Source organism: Pelophylax lessonae, assembly GCF_965119305.1.
Source record: "Pelophylax lessonae genome assembly, chromosome: 5".
In the NCBI taxonomy this organism is placed as follows: Eukaryota; Metazoa; Chordata; class Amphibia; order Anura; family Ranidae; genus Pelophylax; species Pelophylax lessonae.
In genome coordinates this window covers 77,798,111-77,823,894 of record NC_138772.1, presented here as the reverse complement: position 1 = coordinate 77,823,894, position 25,784 = coordinate 77,798,111, and the positions used below count along the sequence as shown (strand labels likewise).

The 25,784-nt window shown below is 42.5% G+C and overlaps 1 protein-coding gene across 1 annotated transcript in view; it reads right to left on the bottom strand.

The window, feature by feature from the left end:
• The window catches only part of GPR158 (G protein-coupled receptor 158), a 379,140-nt gene that overhangs the window by 38,972 nt on the left and 314,384 nt on the right, over positions 1-25,784 (bottom strand). The window contains exon 6 of the mRNA XM_082258122.1: positions 11,155-11,264. Within this exon, the coding sequence (XP_082114248.1) occupies positions 11,155-11,264 (110 nt within the window). The remainder of the gene's footprint in view (positions 1-11,154; positions 11,265-25,784) is intronic.

Here is a 25,784-nt window from a genome sequence, read left to right as displayed (position 1 = left end):
TTTTTATGAGCCTTATACTGCATGGTTTTCAGTACTGATACATGCAGCATCTGGAATAGGTCCGTTTTAACTGCACATTTCCTCAGACAGCGCGTGACTCACCACATAACTTTTATAATGTTGTAATATTGCCTAATGTATTGACATTTTGAACTTTTTTTGATCTTGTACTGAATTGATTTGTCCACATATCAAATAGCCCAATGATGTAAAATTGTTGCATGACACCTTTAGTAGAAAAAACAAAAAACCTGAATTTTTTTTTTAAAACATACTTACCTTACACTCGGCTTCCATCTAGGCAAGGGTAACATCACAATTCTACTGATATGGACCCAGGAACAATGGATATCCCAAATCCCTCAAGAAGATGCTTTAGGCTGGATTACACACTATACAACTTTTTGATAGATTTCCTTTAGATTTACCTTCAACTATGTAGTGCAAGGGAATGCCTGATTGCATACAAATTGAAAGTGTTTAGATTTGACCTCATATTATATGGTTTTGGTAAGTCTAAAGGAAAAAATCTAAAGACAATTGTATAGTGTGTATCTATCTTTAGTGTAATGTAAGTTTTAGGATTCTCAGCACTTGATAGATTTCCTTTAGATTTACCTTCAACTATGTAGTGCAAGGGCCTGCCTGATTGCATACAAATTGAAAGTGTTTAGATTTGACCTCATATTATATGGTTTTGGTAAGTCTAAAGGAAAAAATCTAAAGACAATTGTATAGTGTGTATCTATCTTTAGTGTAATGTAAGTTTTAGGATTCTCAGCATTCCCAAAATCTCACCAAAATTATTGTGAAGTCACCTTCACCTAGGCACCACAGGCAGAAGCACGGGGTAAGAATTTTTAAACTTTTATCCACAGTTGTTTTTGTAAAAGTGTAATGTAGCCATTTACATTTCTTACTATTTAAGAGGAGGGCCCAGTATTTGGGTCAGCAGTCTGTGTTCTTCTACCAGCAACCAGTCAGTACCATCTTTATATGTTCTAACTTGCCCTAGTAAGAGAAACAGGTGGATTGGTTGCTGGAGAGAAATACAGAAAGTTTTTGTAGCTGAACCATTTATTCATGAGACCCCTTAATAAAAAAGAAGTTTTACAGTCACAATGCCGTTACCTAAAAGTCTCCAGCTACCTACTAGAAGAATCTAGTAATCAGTTAGTGTAGATTATCCCTTTGCAGTAAAGGTAATTTTAATAAAAGGCTATTTTACTTTCATCTACTGAAGCATTATTACACCAATATGACACATTGCGCTGATTTCCCAGAAGTGACTTGCAATGGGATATTGATTTACTTTATTCCCACATACACAGACTATATATAGATAGCTTTATCATTTTGCTGGAACGTCTTATGATGAAATTTAATAAGTGATTTAGTCTCACCAATAGCCTAAAATATCTGTTTTGCAGATTTGTAAAGTATAAAATCTTCCATGTTAATGACTACTGTATCTATTTCAATAAACCTGTCCAATGTTATTTAGCATTAGAAAATAATTACATAAACATTTTCTTCATTGGTTAGTCATGTTAGCCGTTCATAGTCTTTATAGACTTTATAGGGCTTGCTTCACTAAAGATTGATAAATGAAGCAGTTCCACGCAGAAAATGTTTCACATGGGACCTCTTTTAAGTATTTGCATGATTCATCTTTGCCATGAAAATTTATTTTCATGCAACGATGAATGCAAAAGAAGTCGTAGCGCATACAACTTACCATTAACATTGGATTACTACTCATGTCGGATTAAATTGAATGGTAGAGATGGTGTGTTCTAAAATGTCCATAATGATGATTACATTACAGACAAGGTAATTTTAGCAATCATTTTTTTTGACAATAAAGTGTCATTTAAAGCTCTTCTCCAGGCAAATATAAAAGGCACAAATGAATGAAGCTCTGGAATTATTAATACATCATTAAATGTATAAGCTGTATATATGCAAGCAGTATAAGTGCCTGCATTGTACTTGGTATCAGCCTCTTGTAGTCTACTCTACAGCAGAGCTGGGGGGTAGGGGGAGCAGCACAACCAGCCAATAAGGTGAGCTGGATACACATTATACAACTTTTGTTGGTAGATTTCCTTTAGATTTACCTTCAACTATGTAGTGCAAGGGCCTGCCTGATTACATACAAATTGAAAGTGTTTAGGTCTGACCTCATATTATATGGTTTTGGTAAGTCTAAAGGAAAAAAATCTAAAGAAAATTGCATAGTGTGTATCCAGCTTAAAGAGGATGTAAACCCAATTTTTTTTCTCACCCTGAAAGAGAAACACATAATGAGCTAGTATGCGTCCTTAGGACGAGCCCCCGCCATGCCACCCGCTTACCTCTATGACGGGCGACATGTTCAGTCGCCCGTCTTCCGGAATCACGGCATCCGGCCATCTGATTGGCCGGAGCCGCGCAGCCGTTCCTTCAGAGCGCATGCATCAGTGACGTCACTGGCTGCATGTAAGGTAAATATCCCCTAAACGGTACATGTTTAGGAGATATTTACAGTATCTATAGGTAAGCCTTATCATAGGATCACCTATAGGTACAACTTGCAGAGGAGGGTTTACTTCCTCTTTAAGAAGCATGCTGAAAATAGAAGACAGCAGCAAAAGAGAGACTTTAGCTCAGTTTGCTGCTTCTCCTTTCACCGTTTAGTTAAAAAAAGATAAGGTACCATCGCCTGCTAGATTGGGCTGCACTGTAGGGGAGGAGGTTTGCATATTTCAGTATTAGATGGACAGAAATATAAATCCTTTGGCAGGTTAAACAGCTCTAATTTTATATACCCTCTATAATCCACCTATATACATAGCTGAATGTATTTATCTGAAGTTCAGCTTTAGCTTTAATTCTATTTAAGACTCTTGAGCCCTTGGCAGGGTATTTAAAGAATAAAATGTTATATACAAATGTGATTAATATACAATAGAGATCAAAATTAGAGAACAATTAACCACTTGCCATCTGCTCACATTGCTGCTACTGCAGCAATGTGGCTTGTTATCGTCCAGCGACGTACTAATATGTCGCTGGACTCCTCCCCTTGTGGGCGGCGCGCGCGTGCCGCCAGAGGCTCGCTCCCGCTGTGACTGAGGGCCAGGGAAGGAGCAGCGGCAATCGCCGCTGCTCTTCCCCGATAGTCGGGGAATCGAGTGTGGAGATCCGCCCGCTTGTGTAAACAAAGCGGGCGGATCTCCAAAGTGACAGGCAGGGTCAGATTGCAGGGTTCAGCATAGCTGAACATGCGATCTGTCCCTGTGTCACTCAGTCACCTCCCCCCACACATGTTAGTAAGCACCAGGCATTCATGAACCCCACCCTCTCCAATAAAATTAACCCCTTCCCTGCCAGTGTCATTTTTACAGTAACAGTGCATATTTATAGCACTGATTACTGTAGTAATGTCACTGGTACCCCCAAAAGTTTCAAAAATGTCAGTCAAGGGTCCGATCTGTCCGCCCCAATGTCGAAGTCCCGCTAAAAAAATCGCAGATCGCCGCCATTACTCGTTAAAAAAAAAAACACCAAAAATGACAGAAATCTTTCCCTTAGTTAGTAAACGCAATAACTTTTGCGCAAACCAATCAAAGTACACTTATTGTGATTACCAAAAATATGTAGCAGAAAACAAATTGGCCAAAAATGTAAAAAAATTTAGATTTTTACATTTTTTTGGGGGGAATTTCATATAAAAAAACGTGAAAAATATTGTTATTTTTTCAAAATTTACGCACAGGTGATCAAATACCACCAAAAGAAAGCTCTGTTTGTGGGAAAAAAGGACGTAAATTTTGTTTGGGTACAGCGTCGCACGACCGCGCAATTGTCAGTTAAAGTCGCACAGCGCCGAATCGCAAAAAGTGGCCTGGACGTAAGACAGCAAAATCCGCATTGTCATCTTCAATGCTCAACATTTGATGGGATTTTTGTTGTGGCTATACCATGCTAATAGAACAGAGTTTTTCAAAATAACCAAGGCACTTCAACAAAAAAAACTTTATTTTGTAGAAAACACAATGATCAAAATTAGAGAACAGCAATGACTGTGGCACAGAGCAAGATTACAACTGAAATTTCTGAGGGTTACAACAATCAACAATTAGTAGGAAGCGTGGGGGACCTTGCTTTGAATGACTTCAGCACATCTGCGGCCACAGGACCTCACTAGTCTCTCACACTGCTCTCGTGTGATTTTGTTCCACTCTTCTTCCAGTCTCTTCCACAGTTGGGTGACCGTAGTGAGTTTCTTGGCCATAACTTTGTCACCAACAATTTTCCAGAAGTTTTCTATTGGTTTTTGATCAGGATTCTGGGTTGGTCATTTCATCATTTTAATGTTTTCAGCTTTAAGGAGCTGCTTTACCCATTTTTCTGTTTAAAAGGGGGCATTGTTGTACATGTAAATTGCTGGCTGATTGGACGATGAATGCAGGGAAGGAACTGCATGTTGTCGAAGAAGGTTCTGATAAACTTTTGGATTCACTCTGCCATGTAGCTATACAAGAGGCCCAACTCCTGCCGCAGAAAACATCCCCCAAACCATGACGCTTCCCCCTGACCCTTTTACTGACTTCTTTACACACTTTGGGTTCAGTCTTTCCACAATTGGACGACGAAAATAATGTTTCCGATCTGACCCAAATAAATTAAACTTGCTTTCATCACTAAAGTGAACTTTGAACTAGTTCTCCTCTGTCCACACAACATGCTCCTCAGCAAAGGTTAGTGTAGCCTTTTGATTCTTTCTGCTAATGAGAGGTTTGGTCACTGCAGAGTGGGATTTCAGTCCAAATTCTCTTAAACAGGGAGACACTGTATAATGAGACAGATCCTTACTGGTGAGCAATCGCAGCTGCAGTGTTAAACTTATTGCCCATTGAGATTCTCTGCATTATCCTGTCCTCTCTTGCATTTGTTTTTTTATGGATGACCAGCCTTCTTGGGGGAATGAGTTTTTGACGTTGTAATGATGCAATATTCTAGAAATCACGGATTTGGAACGACATTGTAATGATGCAATATTCTAGAAATCACAGATTTGGAACGACATTGTAATGATGCAATATTCTAGAAATCACAGATTTGGAACGACAAACTTCTCTTGCTATGGCTGGAAGGGTCACCCCTTTGGCCTTCATCTGGACAACCTGCTGCCAGAGGGTTTCAGTCACTTTAGAACGGCTCACCATCTTGCAAAGTCAGTGAAAACTGAAAAGTTAGGCTGCCAGGTAAACAGGGTTTGTCAGATAATTTAAGAAATTAGCACAAGGTGCCAGATTAACACCAATAACTGGCAGGTATCTGAAAGTGTTCTCTAATTTTGATCAATGTTCTTTTTCAAATCTCATTGAAGTTTTTTTTATTCTGTGCTTCAAAATATATGTAACTCATGAAATATGCTTAACAAAACTGCTCTTTTACTCCTGTTTAGATAATTTCAAATAGGATGGGACAGTGACCTTGCAATTTAGGAAATTGTAGGTTTTTATCCAATCTCCAGTTTATATATATACCAGTATATATGAGTACACCCCAACAGATTTGTCAGAAAACCTTTACTTTCCTTTCAGAATCAACATTTTCTATGGGAAACTAAACTACAAAAGATTTGTTAATTTGCACACATAAAAAAGTATTTTTCCTAACAAATTCATTCAAGACCATGTTGCAAAAATATACAAACCATGGAGGTCATACAAAATACTAGATGTAGTAGTTTTTTGTTGTGGGGTGTATTCCTTTTTTGCATCAACTAATTTGAGTAAAAAGTGAAGATTTTGCAATCTTTGTTAAATTACTAACCTTTCTTTCACGTAATGAGCTAAACAAATGTTCTTTAAGACTCGGTTTTGTCAAAATTTTGGAAATTGTTCTTGTGTTCATTGAGATATTAAATAAAATCTTGCTTTTCAAAACAGGTGTACTAATTTATGCTGAGTACTGTATATATATATATATATATATATATATATATAGTATCATAAACAAGTCCTTAGATGTGGTGGCTGCATTTGTTTTCTTTTTTTTTCTTTATTTTAACATGACAATCCTTCAAACAACTAACTGTGGCTACACTCTCTCACTCCACTGTAGCTATGAAGGGAGCCATGATGGCCACCTTTGCACAGGACTACAAATACAGTACAACCTAAAAACATGTAAACTCCAACAAATTTATTTTTATTTGCTCCCTTTTGGTCTTCCAAATATACCAGTTGGTCATATCAGAAATTCAGAGCTGTCCTGTATCCAGCGCATACTTCCTGTGTTTTCTCAAGGAAAGTAATTAGCCCTCTTAGGCCTTATCTTGAAACTACAGAATGATTAGCAGTTATATTGTGGAGATCATAGATTAGGTGGGTCTGAGTAGTACAGCAAGAGAAAACTGGACAGGGCTGACAATATTCAGTCCACAAAATGCTGGGTGAATTACAAGAAAAGTTTTTGGCAGATCATCAGGTATTTCTCTGTACTTGCAGGGTCTTTAACTTCTTCCCGCCCTGCCAATAGCAAAATGATGGCTGGGCGGAGGATCAGCTATTCTGATCGGGCTTCATATTACATCCTTCAGGATTTGCCGCCAGTGCGCGCCCCCAGGCGAGGAGGGGGTTCTGCGCGCCGATCCTTGGTGCGGTGTTTCGCTCCGACACACCGCATCCCTGATTATGGTAAAGAGCTTACGACGTAGGCTCTTTACCATGTGATCAGCTGCGTCCATTTACAGCTGACACAGCGTGAATAGAGGAGAGCCGATAAGCGGCTCTCCTGACAGGGGGGGTCTGCACTGATAATCAGTGTAGTGATTATCAGTGCAGCCCCCTAAGCGATGCCCACCAGTGCCCATCTGTGATGCCAAAAAGTGATGCCCACCAGTGATGGAAATCAGTGCCCATCAGCAATGCCAATCAGTGCCCATTAGTGATGCCAATCAGTGCCCATTTGCAATGCCAATCAGTGGCAATCAGTAATGCCAGTGAGTGCCCATCAGTGCCGCCTATGAGTGCACATCAGTGCTGCCATCAGTGTCACCTATCAGTGGCCATCCGTGCCACGTATCAGTGCTGCATATTAGTGCCACATATCAATGCCCATCAGTGCCGACTATCAGTGCCACCTATCAGTGCCCATCAGTGCTGCATATTAGTGCCTCTTTATCAGTGCCACCTCATCAGTGCCACCTCATCAGTGCCAATTAGTGAAGGAGAAAACTTACTTATTTACAAAATGTTATAATAAACAAAGAAAAACTTTTTTTTTTCTCCTAATTTTTGTTCTTTTTTCATTTGTTTATCTAAAAATTAAAAACCCAGAGGTGAATAAAAACCACCAAAATAAAGCTCTATCTATCTAAAAAGAATAAATAATATATATAATAAAAATGGTAAAAATTGAGTTTGACCACGTGATTGTCATTCAAAGTGTGACAGTGCTGAAAGCTGAAAATTGGCTAGGGCAGGATGGGGGTGAAAGTGCCTGGTAGTAAAGTGGTTAAAAGGACAAAACGCGGGAGAAATATACATGTATAGCAGTTAGGAACCACAGAGTAACACATTGTAAGTAACTATCTGTATGACATTATTATCCATAATGTAAAAAAATATATACCTTATTATGTCCCATATCGTTCCTCTGGCAAATGAATGCACCCCCGCACCCACACAGGCACTAGTGCCACGGCCTGTCATGGGTTTCCCCTCTGACCCCGAGAGTGAGCAGCATAGAATTATATTGGTGTTTTTAATACTAGTAAGTGTTGAACTATTAGAAATATAGGAGCTACAGTATGAGTTATGTGTATGTAAATAACTGTGTATTTAACCACTTTACCACTAGAGGATTTTGCTGTCTTACGTCTGGGCCACTTTTTGCGATTCAGCGCTGTGCGACTTTAACTGACAATTGCGCGGTCGTGCGACGCCATACCCAAACGAAATTTATGTCCTTTTTTTCCCACAAACAGAGCTTTCTTTTGGTGGTATTTGATCACCTCTGCGATTTTTACTTTTTGCGCTATAAACAAAAAAAGAGCGTAAATTTTGAAAAAACAAAATATTTTTCACATTTTTTACATGAAATTCCCCCCAAAAAAATGTAAAAATCTAAATTTTTTTAAATTTTTGGCCAATTTGTTTTCTGCTACCTATGTTTGGTAAAAAAATTCACAATAAGCGTATTTTGATTGGTTTGCGCAAAAGTTATTGCTTTTACAAAGGGAAAGATTTCTGTCATTTTTGGTGTTTTTTTTTTAACGCGTAATGGCGGCGATCTGCGATTTTTTTTGCGGGACTGCGACATTGCGGCGGACAGATCGGACCCTTGACTGACATTTTTGATGCTTTTGGGGGTACCAGTGACATTACTGCAGTAATCAGTGCTATATATATGCACTGTTACTGTAAAAATGACACTGGCAGGGAAGGGGTTAATTTTATTGGAGAGGGAGGGGTTAATGTATGCCTGGTGCTTTCTGACGTGTGTGGGGGGAGGTGACTGTGTGACACAAGGACAGATCCAAGGTTCAGCTATGCTGAACCCTAAAATCTGACCCTGCCTGTCACTTGGGAGATCCGCCCGCTTGTGTTTACACAAGCAGGCGGATCTCCACACTAGATGCCCGATGATCGGGGAAGAGCAGCGGCGATCGCCGCTGCTCCTCCCCTGGCCCGACTCCCGCTGTGACTGAATACAACGGGAGCGAGCCTCCGGCGGCGCGCGTGCGCCGCCGAGAAAAGGGAGTGTCTGACGACGTAGTACTACGTCGTCAGACGATAACGAGCCACTTTGCCGCAGTAGTACTACGGTACTCAGACGGCAAGTGATTAAAGAATGTATGAATAGACACACTATAGATTTCTGAAGAAGCGACTAGGTTGCGAAACATGTAGAGCTATTTATGATGGTAAAGTGGAACCCCAGCACCTGGAGGAATTGGAATAAAATGGTCTACATCCAGTTATATGCATAACCTCATGTGTGCGGTGTACACCTATATAGGGGATCACACCATGCTTGGAACATGTAGTGCGCAATAGTGTTTTTGTACATTCCATAATTATTTGAAAATTTTGTAAGGTTTTATGATGCTGTTTACAATAAAAAATAAGTCATTTTAACCACTAGCTAAATGCCCGCCGCAGTTTTACTGCGGCAGGCTGGCTCGGCTGCGCGAATCGACGTAGGGGTACGTCGGTTTGTGTAAGTGGTGCTGTGAGGGGAGCGTGTGCCCCTAATGCACTGCGCTCTTGCAGATTCTGATAAGCCCCCTGCCCGCAGACCCCGACAACCACAACCCAGGGTTGTCGGAAAGAGGCCCTTGTCCCCAAAGCACCCACCCCCATGTTGAGGGCATGTTGTCTGGTATGGGTCAGGAGGGGGGAGCGCTCGCTCGTCCCCCCCCCCTTTCCTGGCCTGCCAGGTTGCATGCTCGGATAAGGGTCTGGTATGGATGTTGGGGGGGACCCTACACCGTTTTTTTTTTTTATCTGTATTCCCAGGAGCTGGCAATACTTTACAGCTGGGAGCAAGTTTAAATTAAATTTCTTTCTTTATAAACCTCAGTATTGCCGCAGCAGGCAACATACATCCTACAAATGCGTCACTTTAAAGGCACATTAAGGGGACCCCCCCCCCCCAAGCAGGATATTTAAAGGATTTTTTCATTTTTATTGTTTCACATTAAGCATCAATAAAATCACTGCTTCTTTAAAAATAATTGTTTTAAAAAAATGTTATTGCATTGATACATGTCCCCCAGGGAAGTACCCTGGTCCCCATACACTTTTTATGGCAATAACTTGCATATAAGCCTTTAAAGTGAGGACTTTGGATTTTTCATGTTCATGTCCCATAGACTTTAATAGAGTTTGCATGTTCCCTAAAACTTTTTCCCTGTTCGAGATGTTCTGGTGCGAGCCAAACCGGGGGGTGTTCAGCCCATCACTATTTAACAGTGTTCTGTGCAAATTGTCTGGATTTATAGATATTGGAATTCCCAGCTGCATACTTTATGGTACTAGAGATGCGAGATCAGCAGTAAGGGTGCTGTAATCATGACACAGACGCACCAGCAATATTAAATAAAATATTTCATATTACCAGCACACCCAAATTTTCCTCAATCTGACTTTATTGTAAAGCCCCAAACAGAAGCAGCAATATAGTTTTCAGGGCCATGAAGGGACACCTTTGTTGGACAGACAATGGGGTTGGAGTTACTAAAGGTAACTAGGCTATTCACTTTGCAAGCCAAATTGCACTGCAGGGTAATTTTCTCCAGAGCATAGTGATTGTGGTGAAATTTCACTCAATCACATGAAAGAAATAAATAAAAACAGCATTTTTGCTTGCACATGATTGTATGATGGAAGTTAGCAGAGCTTCACCTCTTTCACTAAGCTCTGGGCAAAATTCCCTTGCAAAGTGCAGCTTCATTTGCAAAGTGAACAATCTATTTGCTTTTAGCAAATCAACACCATTGTGTTTTGATGTGCTCGTGATATGTGATCTGCTGACTAGTGTGACATGTATACCTGAAAACGTATTCGACTTCAGCTAAGTTATTTTGCAATTGCAATTGCAAGGAAAGGCTATTTGATTTAAAACAGCCACTTTAGATTGCAAATTTAGGCTCCTTTCCCACGGGTGGTGCGCCCAACGGAGTCCGTTCTGCTCACCGGGGGATCGATCCGCCAATCCCTGCTGAGCAGGCGTATGACAGCTCCGTCTCCGCTCTGTGTGCAGATATGGAGCTGTCAGAACCTGCTCTCCTCTATGGGGAGATCGGATGAGAACGGACCGCCTGTCCGTTATCATCTGATCCCATCCGATCCGATGAATGGAAAATAGGGTTTCCATCCGTCCAGATTTCACAGACAGGATCAGATCAGATAGCAGCGGGTGTCAGCGGAGATGTCCCTGCTGACATCCGCCGCTCCATAGGACAGCATGGAGCATCCGATCAGATCCGCCTGAAAAACTGACAGATGGATCGGATGGGAAAGCCCGTGTGAAAGGGGCTATATGCAGAAAACTTGGCTCAGTACAATTCATACCCGTGGACATCAATGCACATCATGTTTCACATTACACTTAATTTTATTATTACACACAGTAAGAACAAAAGGTGTATACCTGTACAGCTTGAGTGTTACTGTTCCATAGACTGTAGCATAGCCCAGAAGCCGAACCCATCTGAGCAATATGCATCGGAATGTGCTGGGTTCAAAGTATAAGATCACAACCTGTTTCAGACAAAAGACTCATATCAATCAAGAGAGACTGTTAGCCTACCATATCATTATTTTTATATTCACTTCAAGGATAGATAGATAGATAGATAGATAGATAGATAGATAGATAGATAGATAGATAGATAGATAGATAGATAGATAGATAGATAGATAGATAGATAGATAGATAGATAGATAGATAGATAGATAGATAGATAGATAGATAGATAGATAGATAGATAGATAGATAGATAGATAGATAGAGCTTAAGTCAGGCATAGAAAACCCAAAGAACTATGACGATCGTGAAGTGCCATAATGAACATCAACCAATCAATTGTCACTTTTACAGTTTAGAACAATCAAAACAATGAATCGTTTTCACCTATTGCTATGTATTACTATGCAAAAGTTTTAATTCTTTTAATTTGATTAAATTTTTTTATACATTATGTGCTAACAATTTTGGTTTTACCAGACACCTACTCTATGCAAAACTAAAAAAAAAGTTTGGGTATACATACACTTTAAGGCTCTGTTTACCCTGAATTAGAAACGTGAGTTTGGGGTGCACTTTTGCTGTTACTGAAATGCCTAGCACAGTAATCTACAATGAATAGTATGGAAGAGTGACAGGAGCAAGGCAAGTCGGGAGCGGGGCTGTCAGTGCTGTTCGGACTGGAATAATAATGAGAAATATGTTTTTTTGCCTTAATATCTACTTTATTCCCATTGCTAATTGCATATTGTACTAGTTTGTAGCCTAAATACTAAAATTTGCACTTAAAACTGTAATTTTGTAACTTTTGGAAATGTCAGTTAAAACTTGGCTGTGCCAGGAAATTTTGGGTATTGTGTCAGTAAATTTAAATCCAGTAGGTTGGCAACACTGCAGAGCGGCTCACATTTTAAAAACATGTATCATTTGCATTGCTTCACGTTGCTGTGCAGGAAAAATTAAGCTACTTACTGAGTCTGGGAGGAGTTTGTGAACTCCTTCTATTCAAGTCTATGATAGCGCACTATAAACGCACCTGTAGCGTAAAATTTTAGGTGGAAAAAAAAACCACTTCCCTGTTACAAAAAAAAAAATAATTTGGAGAGCCTCTGGGGTGCATTTTTATATGATATAGGCGCATTGGTTAATATTAGTGTCAGCGTTAGAATTTTTTGCAAGTATGACCTTAGCCTTAGTGCACTATAGTTTTCATCTCCAATTAGGAAACGCATGCAAGATGCACAAAAATGCTTATTACAAATGCTCAGGGGTGATTTTAGTGCCCTACTCCAAAAAAGAATACAATACAGGATCAAGTGACTTCATTTTTTATACAAAATGTCCTACAACTTCAAAGGACCGACAAAAAAAATTATTCTAATAAATGTATGAGCTTAAAAAGGAGCTCCAGTCAGTTGATAAAAATAAAATAAAAGTCAGCAGCTACAAATACTGAAGCTGCTGACTTTTATTATACAGACATTTACATGTCCATGGATCCAGCTCTGTCATCACCTGAGCTGGTTGTTCGCCATTCTTCGAGTCCCGGGAACCGCCATATTGCGTGTGGAAAGCCGGCTGTGACTTCTTATTATTTTATTTTAAAGCTGGCTTCCCATTGTACATGTGTGAGACATGCTGCCCTTTCTTAATGGTGCGAGTTCTTCTGGGACATGTGACATTTCCCAGGAGGTTGCAGGTGGGGAGGGGTGCCAAAATTTCACAATCTTTACCTAGGTGAGCCTGTGCAGGTACCCGTCAGAAATAGGTACCCACTCCTAATTATTCTCAATTATGAGAGTTGGGGGGGGGGGGAGGGGATAAGCTGAACTTCCGTTTTCAGCTTACGCTTGTGAAGATGAGCAAATGCAGCTTGCTTTAAGGTGCGTGCTTCTGGGAAGTGTATTAACTAATCTTTAAATTGATTGGTGAACACAAATTAAATGTGAAATAACTTAACTATATATATATGGATTAAAAGTATATAAATAACTTATAAATAATCAGATAAAAAATACCAATAAATAGCCTGTGTTCATTTGCATATAAATAAATGAAATATAAAGTGCATCAGTGTAAAAAATATTATATAGATGAAGATGCTCACATTCTTAGCCCAATGAGTTGTGCAAATGCATAAAATTAATAAAGTGACAGATAAAGTGCTCAGTGCTTAAAACAAGTGGGTGAATAAAATATCAATTAATATAAATAGTCCTATGTAAAGTGCTGCAGGTGACCAAAAAAATCGAAAAAAAAAATGGAATACAAATATTAAAAACTAAATCCAGGTGATAAAAGTCTTCTAAAAGGTGTTCACCCTCCACCTAACACCGTGTTGAATTGTGGGGTGCTTTCTTCTCACTCATTACCCCTCAGAGTGTGCTAGTCGCTCACCTCAATATATCTGATCATGCGCCTTTTTACATACACTTAATGCTCCTCTCCTTCCTTATCCTTCAATCAGGGATGGTGCTCAGTCTGCCTTGTATGGATCAGGGTCCCGTGTTCGCCAGATGCCCAACGGATCTCAAATTAAAAGGCTCACAATATTGCCATAAAATCCTAACTTTATTCAAATAGATTAAAAGCACTTACATACACCGTTCAATAATGCACCTTAAATTGCTAACAGGAAAGATTGCGGCCCTACACTTCCGCGTATGTACGTCACTTCCGGTCAAGCGGCCCTACGCCTTACACCACTTCCGCTCACTTCCAAAACCTTGAAGAAGCCACGTGAGCGGAAGTGGCGTAACGCGTAGGGCCGCTTGACTGGAAGTGACGTACATACGCGGAAGTGTAGGACCGCGATCTTTCCTGTTTGCAATTTAAGGCGCATTATTGAACGGTGTATGTAAGTGCTTTTAATCTATTTGAATAAAGTTAGGATTTTATGGCAATATTGCACTATGTGAGCCTTTTAATTTGAGATCCGTTGGGCACCTGGCGAACACGGGACCCTGATCCATACAAGGCAGACTGAGCACCATCCCTGATTGAAGGATAAAGAAGGAGAGGAGAGGAGCATTAAGTGTATTTCAAAAGGCGCATGATCAGATATATTGAGGTGAGCGATTAGCACACCCCGAGGGGTAATGAGTGAGAAGAAGCACCCCACAATTCAACACGGTGTTAGGTGGAGGGTGAACACCTTTTAGAAGACTTTTATCACCTGGATTTAGTTTTTAATATTTGTATTCACTTTTTTCGAATTTTTTGGTCACCTGCAGCACTTTACAAAGGACTATTTATATTAATTGATATTTTATTCACCCACTTGTTTTAAGCACTGAGGACTCTATCTGTCACTTTATTAATTTTATGCATTTGCACAACTCATTGCTCATTGCTCATTGGGCTAAGAATGTGAGCATCTTCATTTATATAATATTTTTTACACTGATGCACTTTATATTTAATTTATTTATATGCGAATGAACACAGGCTATTTATTGGTATTTTTTATCTGATTATTTATAAGTTATTTATATACTTATAATCCATATATATAGTTAAGTTATTTCACATTTAATTTGTGTTCACCAATCAATTTAAAGATTAGTTAATACACTTCCCAGAAGCGCGGTATTCCCCTCCCCTCAATATAAGCCTCACACTGTATGGTTTTCAGTATCGGTACATGCAGCATCTAGGAAGTGTTCTTATATATACAATATAATCCCCCAGACAGCGCGAGACCCATACCTAAATATATTGCTTTAAGGTGCATTACACTTTCATTTGTCATCAGTCTGAGATGCTTCTGGATTCAGTCTGGTTTCTTATACATGTGTATTTGACCTCGTTCTGACCTGCATTTGCTATCCTTCCAAACTGCAGCAATGATAATTGCAGACACCTTGTAGTCCCTGCTCTTGGAAAAAGGTTCCCTTTATGTGCATTTACATTTCTATTAAACTGTTACTTAATTGCAAGCAAAAGAGATAGCGATTGTAGTTGGTTATATTTAGTAATGTCAAAAGATCCTTTTGGTAAAAAATACTCTGCTTTTTAATTAGTTCAGAGCTCTTCAAGTCTCCATTATTTGAAGTATTGCACCTAAAATTAATTAAACTGTAAGAAAAACATGACCTGTCTGGACTTTTCTGCAGCGTTTGTTGGGTGGCAGCAGTGGTGAAGCACAGGGTAAAGTAAGTACGGGATTCTTATTGTGCATGATAAGTGTAGCCCCCTGGTCCTAAACTGGGGCCATTATGTCAATTTCCTTTTTGGCTGGGCTGTAGGCAGCTCAGACTGATTGTACAGTTTATATCTGGCCTTTCACTAAGCTCAGTTGGGTTGTGCATTAGTAGGTGTCATTGATACCAGAGGTCAAAGTATGCGATTGTACAACTAGACTGAATTATGAATGCTTATATTTCTTCCAGCCAGCCCAGTAGGAGGACCATGGCCACTGGTGCATGCTGGGAGAGGGTATAAATATGTGGAGTGGGCCATGTGCTTACTCTCTTGCCTTAGGTTTAGAAGCCTATTTGGGGTCTATGTACACTAAGGTGGTCCTGAGGCTGTCCTGCCTGGTGTGGAGGAAGCCAAGCCAAGGTGAAAAGATCCAAGGCAGGCCTCTTGCTGGAGATAGCCAGGAAAAAAGCTGGCCTCCTAAAAAGGCCTAGTGACTCGCTTGGAGGACGCACCAGAATCTGCCTTCAGTGGTCGGCTAAAAGGTTCCAACACAGTGAAGCTGGACTTGAAAATGTGCTTGCCGTGTTGCTGGGTTGGTTTAAAGGTCCTGACACTGTAAAGGTGTACTTTGTTCTGCGTACAAGGAGTTTGTAAGTAATCTGCCATGTGTCAGAGACCCCCAACCCTCTCTGCTTCTACCTCCTTTTCAATTCAACATTACAACTTTGAAAGGACCAAAAGTGACAAGCGCCCAATTTCTGTTCAAAGCTCTCCATAGCCATGGACTCAGCCTAGGGGTAATTACTAGCTCACTCGCTGCCTCCGGAGGGGTCTTTCGGCCTTTACGGTACCAGGGGGGGCACTACACCGGTTGTATTACCCATCAAGGACAAAGTACAGATTCACTTTACCGTAGAAAAAAATTCATAAAATTGCTTGTTTGTGGGGGGCGTGGCCTGGCGCAGCATGTGAGAGGACGTGTGTGAGAGGAGCTCCGCCGGACCGATCTCCTTTACCGCTAATCCTGCAGCCCTCCGGGCACGATAATCCTCCCTTCACCTCCCGCACACCCGCGGCACTGACCTCCGCATGTCTCCGCCGAAGAAAGGCTCGGAAGCTGCGGCAAAACTGGCTGCATTCCGGAGGCTGGAGAAGGAGGCCCCGATCCAAGATGGCGCCGGCCCGTCGCTCGTGGTGGAGGAGCCGGAGAGCCCTGCTACATCCAAGGTATTGGAAGCGATTGCCACCTGCCAGACTATGCTGACGACTAAAATCGAGGAGGTGAAGGTAGATATATCACTGATGCGTCAGGATATGCAGAAGCTAAGGGACAGAGTTGGTGAGGCTGAACACAGAATCAGCGAGGTGGAGGACTCCCTCCCCCCATTGCAAAGCTCCTCCGACAGGCTGCAGCAACAAGTGCACCTTATCCTTCAAAAACAAGATGACATGGAGAATAGGCTGCGCCGCTGTAACTTGCGGTTCATTGGCCTCCCGGAGGGCTCTGAAGGTGCAGACCCCTCATCTTATTTGGAACAATTGCTCACTCAAACATATGGCAGAGAATCCTTTTCACCCACTTTTGTTGTGGAACGTGCACATCGCCTCTCGGGGCGTCCCCCCCCTCAGGGTGCACCCCCCCGCACATTCATCGCTAAATTCCTGAACTATCGGGACAGAGATGCCATATTGCGCCTGGCCAGAGTTAAGGGGAACATTCCATTTGGAAATCACAAAATAGCGATTTTCCCCGACTTCTCTGCTGAGGTCCAGAGGCGCCGCAAGAGCTTTTTGGAGGTCAAACGCAGGCTGCGTATCAAGAATATCAAATACTCTATGTTGTACCCGGCCCGTCTTAGAGTGGAGGGTGAGGACCGAGCCCACTTCTTTGAGGATCCGGAAGCCGCCATCTCCTGGCTAGAAGGACTGGAAGCTAGAGCCTGACCACCTTGCCCTGGCGACTTCATGACACTTTCTCCCTGTTTGCCTGTGCCTTGTGCTGCTGCTGGGGTGGGGGGGGCTTTGTAGATCCTGCGGAACTCAAGACTTTGTACCCCCCTTTCCCCCCCCCCCCCTCATTTCCCTGACCCACTGCTCCTGTGTTTGACCGGCGGAGCGCCCTAGCTCCACAGATGGAACTGATTTTTCTGTTCTCTTCCTATGGATTTCCACCTGCCCATAGGTTTTGCTACCCAGCGATACACCTGTTGGTTTTCGCCCCCTACACCCGCTCAGGCGTGTGTTTGTGCCCAACTCCCCTGTTGCCCCCTGCGACTTTTGCTGGACCTGGGCCTCCGGGCCCCCTTGTTTGTCCTAGTTGTATTTTGCTGTATTTTTGTTGATTATCCTGGGGGTCCCTGGCCTCCTGATCTTGCTTTTTACCAGTCGCATGTGGGCCTGTTCTGGTTGAGGCACTTGTTTGGGAACATGCCCGCACAAGTTGGGGTTGGTGCAGGGCAGGGAGGGGGGTTTGGGGTATTACCATTGTTTACAGTTTATAATTGGTACAATCTCTATACTGTTTCTGTTCTATGCTCATTGACCTCAAGTAATGACTGCCTGCTCTTTTACTGCCGTTTATTAATGTTAGTGTATGACCGTGGAATTGTTAGTTCTGTGGCCTTATTGCCTGAGATCCTGGGAGCCTCCGCTCCACGCTCCGTATTACCCCTGCCATGGCCGCATTGAAATTGTTGACGTGGAATGTCAGGGGTATGCGCGATAAGATTAAACGGACGGCTGTCTTTAATGTCCTACGCCGTGTCCGGGCTGACATTATAGTACTGGTGGAGACACATTTGGAGGGCCGCGTACAGCAGTCTCTCAAACGGCCTTGGGTTGGCTGGGTACATCACTCTGCATATAGCTCGCACTCCAGGGGTGTGGCGCTTCTGGTGGCCAAATCGGTGCATTTCCAGCTCCTAGGATCTCAGGTTGACCCAATGGGTAGATATGTCTTCCTTAAAACGTCAGTCTATGGGGAATTGATGCTTCTGATGGCTTTCTATGTGCCCCCCCTTACTCTGCTGTGGTTATAATGGAGGGATTGGCGTTTATGGCACAATGCCTGGGGGCCCCGGTGATCTGGCTGGGCGACTTTAACAATGTGCTGGACTTGGGTCTGGATAGATCCGGTGGCGCCTCTCAGGCGCCGCCGGGGTCGTCCCCGACCAGGTTCTCCCGATTGGTGGAGAGCTTTGGTTTGACCGACTCCTGGCGCAGCAAGTACCCCGCTCAGCGTGCGTACTCCTGTTTCTCGGCTGCACACCATTCTATGTCACGCATTGATCTGATATTGATGTCTCGAACCCTGCTCCCCAGATTACTGGCGGCAGGCTTCGCCCCACGGACTCTGTCTGATCACTGTCCTTATTGGATACTGTTGTCCTTGCCCTGCAATAGACCTCCCCCGGCCTGGCGCCTGAATCCCGCCTGGCTCCCCTTGGTGTCTGATGGTAACGACATTGAGGGGACCTGGACACAATTCTTTTCTGATAATGAGGGCACTGCCTCCCCGGCTGCAGTGTGGGAGGCATTTAAACTGTTCGCCAGATCCACTATGATTTCCAAAATTAAAGCTGTTAGAGCGCGGGCTGCTGAGGAGATCTCCAGGGCAACGGCGAATCTGCTTGAAGCTGAACAGGCCTTTATGGCGGACCCGACTCCGACGCATGAATCCCAGTATAAATTGACCTCTAAAGTCCTTTCCCAACTTGAATATGAGAAGGCGAAATCTAAGATGTTTTTTCAGAAGCAGAATCTGTTTGCACATGGAGAGCGGGCGGGGAAACTCCTCGCATATTTAGTTCATTGTGAGGATAGGCCCCCGGTAGTTATAACTTTGAAGGATGACCTGGGTAATGAGATCACTGATCCTGCTGCGGTGACACAGTGTTTCCGATCATTTTTTAGTACACTTTACACCTCTAGGGCCCCCGCTGACTGCACTGACATGCATGACTTTCTGGACTCTATTGCCTTTCCCACATTGACACCCGACCAGTTGGCGACCCTCGAGGCACCCATTTCTGTGGAGGAGATTGCAGCAGCCGTGTCCGAGTTCCCTAGATCTAAGGCCCCCGGCCTGGACGGCCTCCCGATTGAATTCTTCTCCCAATATTCGGAACTCCTTTCTCCTAAATTATTGACTTTGTTTCAATCTCTGTTCAAGGATGCAGCCCTGCCCCCTTCTATGCGGGAGGCACTAATTGTGCTCATCCCCAAGCCGGGCAAGGACTTGCACGCCCCAGAGTCTTACCGTCCCATCTCTTTGCTCCCAGTAGACACTAAAATCCTTGCGAAAATTTTATCCCTCCGTCTTAACAAGGTGATCCTTTCACTCATACACTCGGACCAGGCCGGGTTCATGCCTGGGAGGAACACCTCATTTAACCTTCGCCGGTTATTTATGAATCTCCAGGCACAACACGACGGAATGGGCGGCAGGGTGGTGGTCTCCTTGGACACGGCTAAAGCATTCGACTCGGTAGAGTGGCCATTTCTATGGACCTGTCTGGACCGATACGGCTTTGGACCTAATTTTATTAAGTGGGTCAAACTTCTATATAGCGCCCCGGTAGCTAGGGTCCTGGCCAACGGCTGGCAGTCGACCGCCTTCTCTTTATCCCGTGGCACTCGACAGGGATGCCCCCTCTCCCCCCTGTTGTATGCCCTGGCCGCGGAGCCCCTGGCGATGGCCATTAGAGCACATCCCGGGATTCGTGGCCTACGTAAGGGACCGCTGGAGGAGAAAATCAGCATGAATGCTGATGACACTTTGTTATATTTGGAAGACTCTCGAGAATCCCTGCTCACAGCCCTGTCTTTAATTGAACGGTACGGACGGTTCTCTGGTTTTCAGATAAACTGGGATAAGTCACAAATTCTCCCGCTTGACGAGAGCCCGCAGGCGATCGCCCCCGCAAACCCGGCCCTGCAGTGTGTATCCCGCATTAAGTACTTAGGGATTCAGGTGACAGCTAGCTCAGCAGATTATGTCCCAGATAACGTTCAACCCTTGTTCCCTCTGCTTAAGGCCAAAATTCAAGTATGGTCCAAATTACCTCTGGGAGTGATGGGTAGGGTCAATTTAATTAAAATGATTCTTCTTCCCAAAATTCTCTATGTTGTATGGCATTCTCCTATATATCTGCCACTCAGGCTATTTAAGCAGATGGAATCACTCCTCAAGACCTTTGTTTGGGGTGCTAACCGGCACAAGATCTCCTGGCGCAAACTCAAAAATCCTACAAATCTAGGGGGGTTGGCCCTGACGGATTTTAATCTGTACTATCTGGCAGCTCAGTTGTCCCAGTTCTTTCACATTGATAAAACGGATAGAGAACGCTTCTTGACCCTGCTCTGCCCTGGGTGGGCTCACCCCCTCGGGGACCCCCTCCTAGTTATCCTTAGGGGCGTCAGGGGCTCGCCGGAGCCCCTGTGCCCCAGATCTCTCCTATATCACTATTGTCGGATCTGGGAGGTGGTAGCGTCCAGGCTTCGGTGCCCTCCGTTCCACACACTCACCCCTCTGTGGCATAATAGTACATTGCGTGAGTTCCTCTCCATCCCTGACCTGTCGATATGGAGTGGAAGGGGTATTCTCCTCCTTAGCCATATCTCCACGACCACTGGTCTGTGGTCTTACGAGACCCTGCAAGACCAGTTTGCGCTCCAGGGCCCCATGCACTACAGATACTTACAGCTCTCCCATGCTTATAGATCTCAATTCCCTGACGGCCCTCCTGAGATAGAATCGGTCACCACCCTTGAGATTGTTAAAAGTACAGAACCCAGTCACCTCATTTCCATGTTCTACTCTGAGCTCCACACGCCTTCCTCGACCACTTTAGCTTATGCACTTAAGACCCGCTGGGAGCGCAATGTGGGGGCCATGGAGGATGAGGAATGGGAGGATGCCCTGGAGACGTACCGCAGAGTGTCGCCAAAACTGTCGGATCGTCTTACCCAGACCTTTATAATACACCAGGCTTATCTCACCCCGCTCAGACTGTCCAAATATCACCCTGACTTGGTCCCCTCTTGTCCTATGTGCGCAGACCCTGATGCTTCCTTCTTTCACCTATTGTGGAGCTGTCCCCAACTACAGACTCTATGGCAACAGGTAGTCACATTTCTGCACGACAAAATGGGGTCTCCTCTACAGCTCTCCCCTAAGGAGTGTCTCCTGGGGGTCTATCCGGATGGAGAGATGCCCAAATCCACTGTCATATTTCTTCAGGAAACTTTGTTTATAGCGCGTAAATTGATAGCCAGGCGGTGGATGAGACCTACTCCTCCTACTCTAGGATTGTGGATTAAGGAAATTAATAGTGTCATCCCATTTCATAGACTTTTATATAAACATAGGGGGTGCCCCCAGAAGTTCAACAAGATTTGGGACAAGTGGGTGCAGTGCCCTGACACAGCTCAGTAGTGCAGTGGGTAACTATTTTATGCTGACCGCCCCAATTGACCTAATATTGTCTGCTCGAGTGTTGGGCCGAAAGAAAGTAACTGACTACTGCCTTATTTTTACTATGTCTGTTCTGTTTCTAAGTGCTAATCACTGTGTATATTTGTATTTTTTTTTTTTTGTACTTCTGTGTGTTATGAATCTGATCGAAGTTTCAATGCACGGTCTATTTTTGTATTGTACCAAAAGTTTCAATAAACCTCACTGTTTTGAAAAAAAAAAAAAAAATTGCTTGTTTGTACACTTATTTATCTTAGTTTTTATTGCCTTACGGTGACTGATCACTGAATAACGTTTTCAACACTGTTAATTTGCACCTGTGTTTAATTGATAATAAACCGGGCATTTAATTATTTACTAATGGCCTTCTTGCTATAAAATGTAAAAATTATTCTCAGTGGAGCTTTCCAGGAACTAGACAGATTAAATAAAAAGTAAAACTCATGGGATTCTGCAAGCAAGGAGAGGACTGGCAAATAAATCAAAGGGATGAGTGATGAAGGGAGTGTTGCTCCCCAGAAACCTTGTCATTTGGTTGGTTCTAACAAAATGTACTCTTCCCTAGAGGTGCCAAGCATTGGGAGACTATACATTGAAACATAAATCAAAGCCATGAGCCGCTTAAGACCCATGATAATAGTAAGTGCAGGCTACTAATGGTTTTTAGAAGGAAGAACTGGGGTAGGTAAAGTGATTCAGTTATGAAAAAAAAAAAGATAAAAAATATAAAAGGAACCTAAAAAGACCAGTAATACTACTTTCCAGCCCCACTGCAGGTAAATCAAATCTTCACTATCTTGCATAGGTAAAAGATCAACTTGAATCTTCAGCATCCAACACTTCCTGGTTTATCAGATGCCATTTTACCAATCCTGTCACAAGTCAGTAAAGCCGAAGAAATGCCTTCCTAGGTGAGTGACCGACTCTCACATGTTGTGAACAGGAACCCAGGGTGCTTCCCAGCGCGTCTGTGAAATTCAGAGACATACAAAAATCTGGAATATTGCAGCACTCCTTGGTATCTTTGTTGAAGCATTAAAATCACATCACAGGTATGACAGGAACATAAGGGGTAATGCGTTTCACGTGAAAAGTGTTACTTTTTATGTTCCTGTCATACCTGTGATGTGATTTTAATGCTTTAATAAAGATACCAAGGAGTGCAGCAATATTCTGGATTTTTGCATGCCTCTAATCCTGTCACTAGTGTGTCCCTGATGTTGTAGGTACATGTGAGTGAAACAGGAGGTGCTGGGTGGAACTACATACAGCATGCATTGGGTTGGAACTACATACAGCATGCATTGGGTTGGAACTACATACAGCATGCATTGGGGGATGCAAAGAAAAGTTAAAAATGAATAAACACAAGTATAAAAAACACACATAAATTTTGTGAGTATGCATTTTTTACTTTTCTCTGAATTAAACCTTGTTGGAACTTAATACGCCAGAGTGGTCACCTTCACCTCTCTTTGTTTTACAGATGTTCCTTTCATCTAGTTATAAGGGCTACATTATCATAAAGTCCCCCCCACAATTTTGGACTGTATTACATTTGGTCTGTATCATTGTCTATGTTTATTCTATGGGTTTTTTTTAACCTCATCATTCATATTTCCCATGCGTGGTTGAGCGCTGAAAGTCTAGCGCCAATGCTGGCATTGGGGAAATTATATCTTTTAATTTTTAGATTGGGGGATGCAAGCATCAACCACAACTGAAAATAATGGATGCTGAAGGTTCTACCAGACAAGGTAAAAGATAGCTCTTCAATAGAGAAAATATTCCATTCACTGGCTGTGGGACTGCTCTTTTACAGAGTTGCTTAAAAAAAAAAAAAAAAAAAAAAAAAAATACATGTATACACAAGGTCTCATGCATTGATATTGAAAAAAATCCTGGCACTCTTGCCTTTCCAGCTAAAGTAATTTTGTTGAATGCCCACCCCTGGCCACTTTATATTCACCTCTCATCCTCCAGTCCTAGAGGAAGTCTCTAGGAAAATACCCATTAAAAGGCTGGTGTCAAGAGTTTATTGGGAGTGGTGACATCATCCCCTCTGTGACAGTGCTCATCCACTGGAGAAATCTTCCATCAATTCCTGTCCTGACATAAAGATAAAGATCCCCAATAGCAGAAAAAGCCTGACAGAGCCTCAAAACATTCCAAGCTTTATTCAAAATTAAAATGAATAAAACATTTAGGTTGAAAATGGGCTTTAAGCTGAATATGTTTACATGTATATTTAAAAAGAAGTACTACATAAATGGGTGCACCATACCTTATAAAAAGAAATAAGTGAGTAAAAATGTGGCATTTGGTGTATTAGCACTATGTGGTGCGCTGACAGTTTGCATTAACATCAGCTAATGAAACTGTAAATTAAATTGGACATATCTGCAGCTCTGATAATTTTACTTTGGTTTTTTTTTTTAACACATCTGCTGTGCCCAAGACATTCGCTAGACAAGTTTCTATATTGGATATTCTGCCGTAGGGTAACAGTCATGATCTTCATGAGAACTGTCTACAAGGCTGCTGCAGGCCTCATGCACAGTGAGTGCATTTTTGCTAATCCCTGCACAGAAGTTCCACATGCTATGAGATGCCCAGCTGTGCTTCTGGTACGACATTAAAAAACTTGAACAGTCCACGGGTCTTAAAGCCTGTATAAACAGAGCAAGGTGTCTTATCTTTCCTGAATGTCCCTCCATTTATAAAACGTACCTATTCTTTTTTAGATTTGTACACTAACATTCATTTGGATAACTAGAGTGATCCTAAATCATTTGAATCAAGTCCTTTGCTGAGGAAAACAGTGCTAATGTTCACTATATCAATATATGATAGTATCAACAGTAAATGTTGAACTATTTTAAGTCAGTCCCAAGAAATAAACTGCTCCGTGCATGTGAGTAAATCCAAGCCACCCATGCCCTTAATAAAAACAGAAAAGGTGCACGTGTCTTCACTCCTCAGTGCCCTCCCTCCATGCACTGCACTCACCAGACGTTACATAGTTACATAGTGACATAGTTAGTGAGGTTGAAAAAAGATATCGTTCCATCCAGTTCAAACTTTAGTGTGTGTGTGTTTGCTGTTAACCGTTCATTGTGTACCCATGTTGTGGTCTTTAAAGTGCCCATCTAATAGTTTTTTGAAACTATCTATATTTTCTGCTGACACCACTGCTTGTGGAAGTGAATTCCACATCCTTACCGCTCTGACAGTAAAGAACCCTTTACGCAGTTTAAGGTTAAACCACTTTTCTTGTTTTAGTGAGTGGCCCCATGTTCTATTGAATTCCCTTTCTGTGAAAAGTTTGTTTCTTATGCTAGGGTCACCAGTTCTGTATTTGTACATTGACATCATATCCCCTCTCAAGCGTCTCTTCTCCAGAGAGAATAAGTTCAATGCTTGTAGTCTTTCCTCATAGCTGATGTCCTCTGTTGCCCTTCTCTGGACTCTCTCTAGTTCTCTCTAGTTCTAGCACATCCTTCCTGAGGACCGGTGCCCAGAACTGGACAGCATACTCCAGATGTGGCCGGACCAGAGTCTTGTAAAGTGGGATAATTATTGTTTTATCTCTGGAGTGAATCCCCTTTTTTATAAATGCCACTATTTTGTTGGCTTTGCTTGTAGCAGCTTGGCATTGCATGCCATTGCCAAGCCTGTTGTCTACTAGGACCCCCAGGACCTTTTCCATCTTAGATTCCCCCAGGGGTTCACTCCCTAGCGAGTAACTTGCGTTCGTATTTCTGACACCCAAGTATATTACCTTACATTTTTCAACATTAAACCTCATCTGCCATGTAGTTGCCCACCCCATTATTTTGTTCAGGTCTGCTTGTAAGGTTAAACATTGTTGGAGTCTTTTATTTTCAATTTTTTTGTTTACAAACTTTAATATTCA